Here is a 3059-nt window from a genome sequence, read left to right as displayed (position 1 = left end):
GAGGGTCGAAGGCTGAGGCTTCCCCAGAACCAGCCAAATGGGCCTTTTAACCCAGAATCCTGAGCTGGTTTTCCTTCCATAGAAACCCACTTGCATTTTCATAATTTTATTTGATAAAATTCCTATCTTACAGTCTGTGTTTTAAAAAAATAATATTTCTGGTATGAGGCGGAAATCCTCTGGATGGGTGTACCAAAGCTGAGGACTGGTGACAGTCTGAGGTGTGAAGGAGGTAAGGAAGGCAGCTAGAAAGCCCCCTTCCATCACAGCACTGTGGTCTTGCCAGGCTCAGGGGGCAGGTCTGGTGACAGAGGGAACCCTGCCGGCAGCATGCTAACCTGACACTCCTGATCCTGCCGAGCTGGGGCATAGTGTGGAGCTGGGTAGCAGCAGGATCCAGTGGGGCATATGCCTCGGCGCCACGCCCTCAGGGTCAGCAACACAGTGGCCAGGACCAGAGCAGCAGTGAGGGAACCAAACACCACCAGGGCAACCAGGCCAGACTCACCAAGCCCAGCCTCTTGCCTCCGCACCACCTCCTTCACTGAGATCCTTAGCAGGCCCGCCCCTGCGCTGTGAGGGGCTGGCCCTGTAGCAGGTACAACTACAGCTGAGGTGGGTGTTTGCGGGGTGCCCATTGAGGCCAGGTCTGGAGCGGGTAGTACAAGCTCACAAGTCTTGCCACCATAGCCACTGGGGCACAGGCAGTCAAAGTCATGGACCCGGTCCCTACAGCGGGCCCCTCTCTGGCACGGGCGGCTGGCACAGTCATCCAGGTTGATGGTGCAGAAGCGTCCAGCGAAGCCCTCAGGACAGAGGCAGGAAAAGCGGTTTATGCCGTCAATACATGTGGCACCGTTAGCGCAAGGCCGCATCAGACAGTCATCCACATTGACCTCACAGTGGGCACCCATGAATCCTGCCAAGCAGCGGCATGTGAAGTTGAGGGCAAAACCCTGGTTGTCCTGGCACTGCCCTCCGTTCCGACACGGGAAGCTGAGGTGGGAGTGGGAAAAAGCATTGGTATCAACTTGCCAACCAGTGTCCTGTCCACTGACTTCACCTCCCTCTCTTCCCCCCACCCCTTTCTGTTTCAAATAACCTTATTCTAAAAATGAGAATAAAAATAGCCAAGTCGTGCGGGTTAAATGAGAGACCCAATATCAAGCAGGTAGCACGTGGCCTGGCCCAAACTCAGGGCTCAGGGCAGAGCTGCCTGTTATCCCCACACGCTCTCGGGCTTGTAGCGGAAGTGGGGCAAGTCCAGCCCTGTGGACGTTTCATAATCTGCACAGGAAGAGCCAGCTAGCTCTTACGGCTGCATGTCTGCTTTTGTAAGACAGTAAAGGGAGTCCTTGGTGCCTCCCCTTCCATGCCACCCTCCTCCACCAAAACCCCATTTGCGGAGAAGAAATAGCTTGGGTGCAAAAAGGTTGATCATATGAACCAGGCACACTGTCACAGTGGGCTTTTAGGTATCCCTGCGTGGATCTGACTCTTAGTCCCCCACTCTACTGACAGTCCTGCCTCTTTCCTCCATACCACATTCTGAGCTCCTCCAGGGTCCAGCACTCACCCTGCCTGCTCACAAGGTCCAGCCTTGCGCTCACAGCCACGTCCATGGAAGCCCGGCAGGCACACACAGTGGTACTCGCCACCCCCGTCATACACACACTGGCCTCCATTCTGGCAGGGTGACTGTGAGGTACAGATGTGCTCATCTGGAGAGGAGTAAGAAGATGCCCTCATATTTGGTCCCCAGGACCCTTGTGGTCCAGATCCAGAGCTCTGTGAATATGGCTCATACTCCAGACCTACCCCTGGCCAGTAGCTGGGGAAAGTATACTGAAGTAGTATTCTGGAAACCCCTAGTCTTGGCTCTGGTAGTCTGGGCCAAACTGACTTTAGACAAGTTACAGCTCTTCTGTGGACCATAGTTTCATCATGTTTAAAATGGGTACAATTTGGGGTTGAAGAGATGTCTCAGCAGTTAAGAGCACTAGCTACTCTTCCAGAGGTCCTAAGTTCAATTCCCAGCACCCACATGGCAGCTCACAATCTGATACCCTCTTCCAGTCTGCAGGCATACATGCAGACAAAGCACCTATATACATAAAAATAAATGACTCTAAAAAAATGCATACAATTTTTACTAGCTGCCTTTCCAACATCATGGGGTGATGCTGCGAATACTTTCAGACACCAAGGACAGGGCAGATAAGAAAGAACATTTGAGGATTTGAACATGACAGAGCAGGTGCTCAGTAAATAGTAATGTAAATGGACGTTCTAGAACGCATGGGCTCTATAGCCAATAGCACAGCCATCCTACCTTTGTCACAGAACTTTCCTGCCCAGCCACTGTGGCAGATGCACTGCCAGGGCTGGTGGCAGGTACCATGCTGGCAGCCAGGCATCCTCACACAGCGCTCACAGTGCAGCCCTTCCCAGCCTGGGTCACACCTGATGGAGAAAGCACAGGATCAGGTTTTGTGTGTGTGTGTGTGTGTGTGTGTGTGTGTGTGTGTGTGTGTAAAGTAGAACCAGAGCTTCTAGAAACTAGTAGGCTATACAATAGTCCCAAAGGAAAAGCAGATCAACTACAGGTAGGTGCAGGGCTGGGCAGACGGACACTTAAGCAATCAAACAAAACGAAGCGTTCAAGTTCAGCATCTGCATTTTGTCTAGCCTTTCATAATCTGTTTTCTCCCCCGAACCCTGAGAAAATGCCTCCTTTGGAGAGTATTCTTAAATAAAACCATGTCTGTAAACCCTCTGGTGCCATCCCTGGAGTGTCTGGTTATGCACATTTGGAAGAGTGAGTGACCTTCTGAGGTCACCAGGACCTTCTTCCCTTCAGACTCGGAACAAGTGGATGGGTTGTTTTGTTTGGGGGAGGGAGTGGTGTTTGTTTTGTTTTGTTGTCTAAAGTAGACAAGGCTAGCCTGGAATCCTAATCTTCCTAGCCACACTTCACAATCACTAAAATCGCCAGGCGGTGGTGGTGCACGCCTGTAATCCCAGCACTTGGGAGGCAGAGGCAGGTGGATTTCTGAGTT

General features: G+C 51.9%; 1 protein-coding gene across 2 annotated transcripts in view; it reads right to left on the bottom strand.

Annotated features, from left to right (window-relative positions):
* Nucleotides 1-90: 90 nt before the first annotated feature.
* Dlk2 (delta like non-canonical Notch ligand 2) overlaps nt 91-3059 on the bottom strand; it is a 5757-nt gene continuing 2788 nt past the window's right edge. For both annotated transcript variants that reach the window (XM_031347531.1, XM_031347532.1), the window contains exons 4-6: nt 2333-2463; nt 1577-1721; nt 91-996 (exon numbers count right to left, since the gene is read on the bottom strand). In XM_031347531.1, the coding sequence (XP_031203391.1) occupies nt 264-996; nt 1577-1721; nt 2333-2463 (1009 nt within the window). In that variant the 3' untranslated portion in view covers nt 91-263. The remainder of the gene's footprint in view (nt 997-1576; nt 1722-2332; nt 2464-3059) is intronic.

Source organism: Mastomys coucha, unplaced genomic scaffold (assembly GCF_008632895.1).
Source record: "Mastomys coucha isolate ucsf_1 unplaced genomic scaffold, UCSF_Mcou_1 pScaffold3, whole genome shotgun sequence".
NCBI classification, from domain to species: Eukaryota; Metazoa; Chordata; class Mammalia; order Rodentia; family Muridae; genus Mastomys; species Mastomys coucha.
This window is presented reverse-complemented; position numbering and strand designations above follow the sequence as displayed.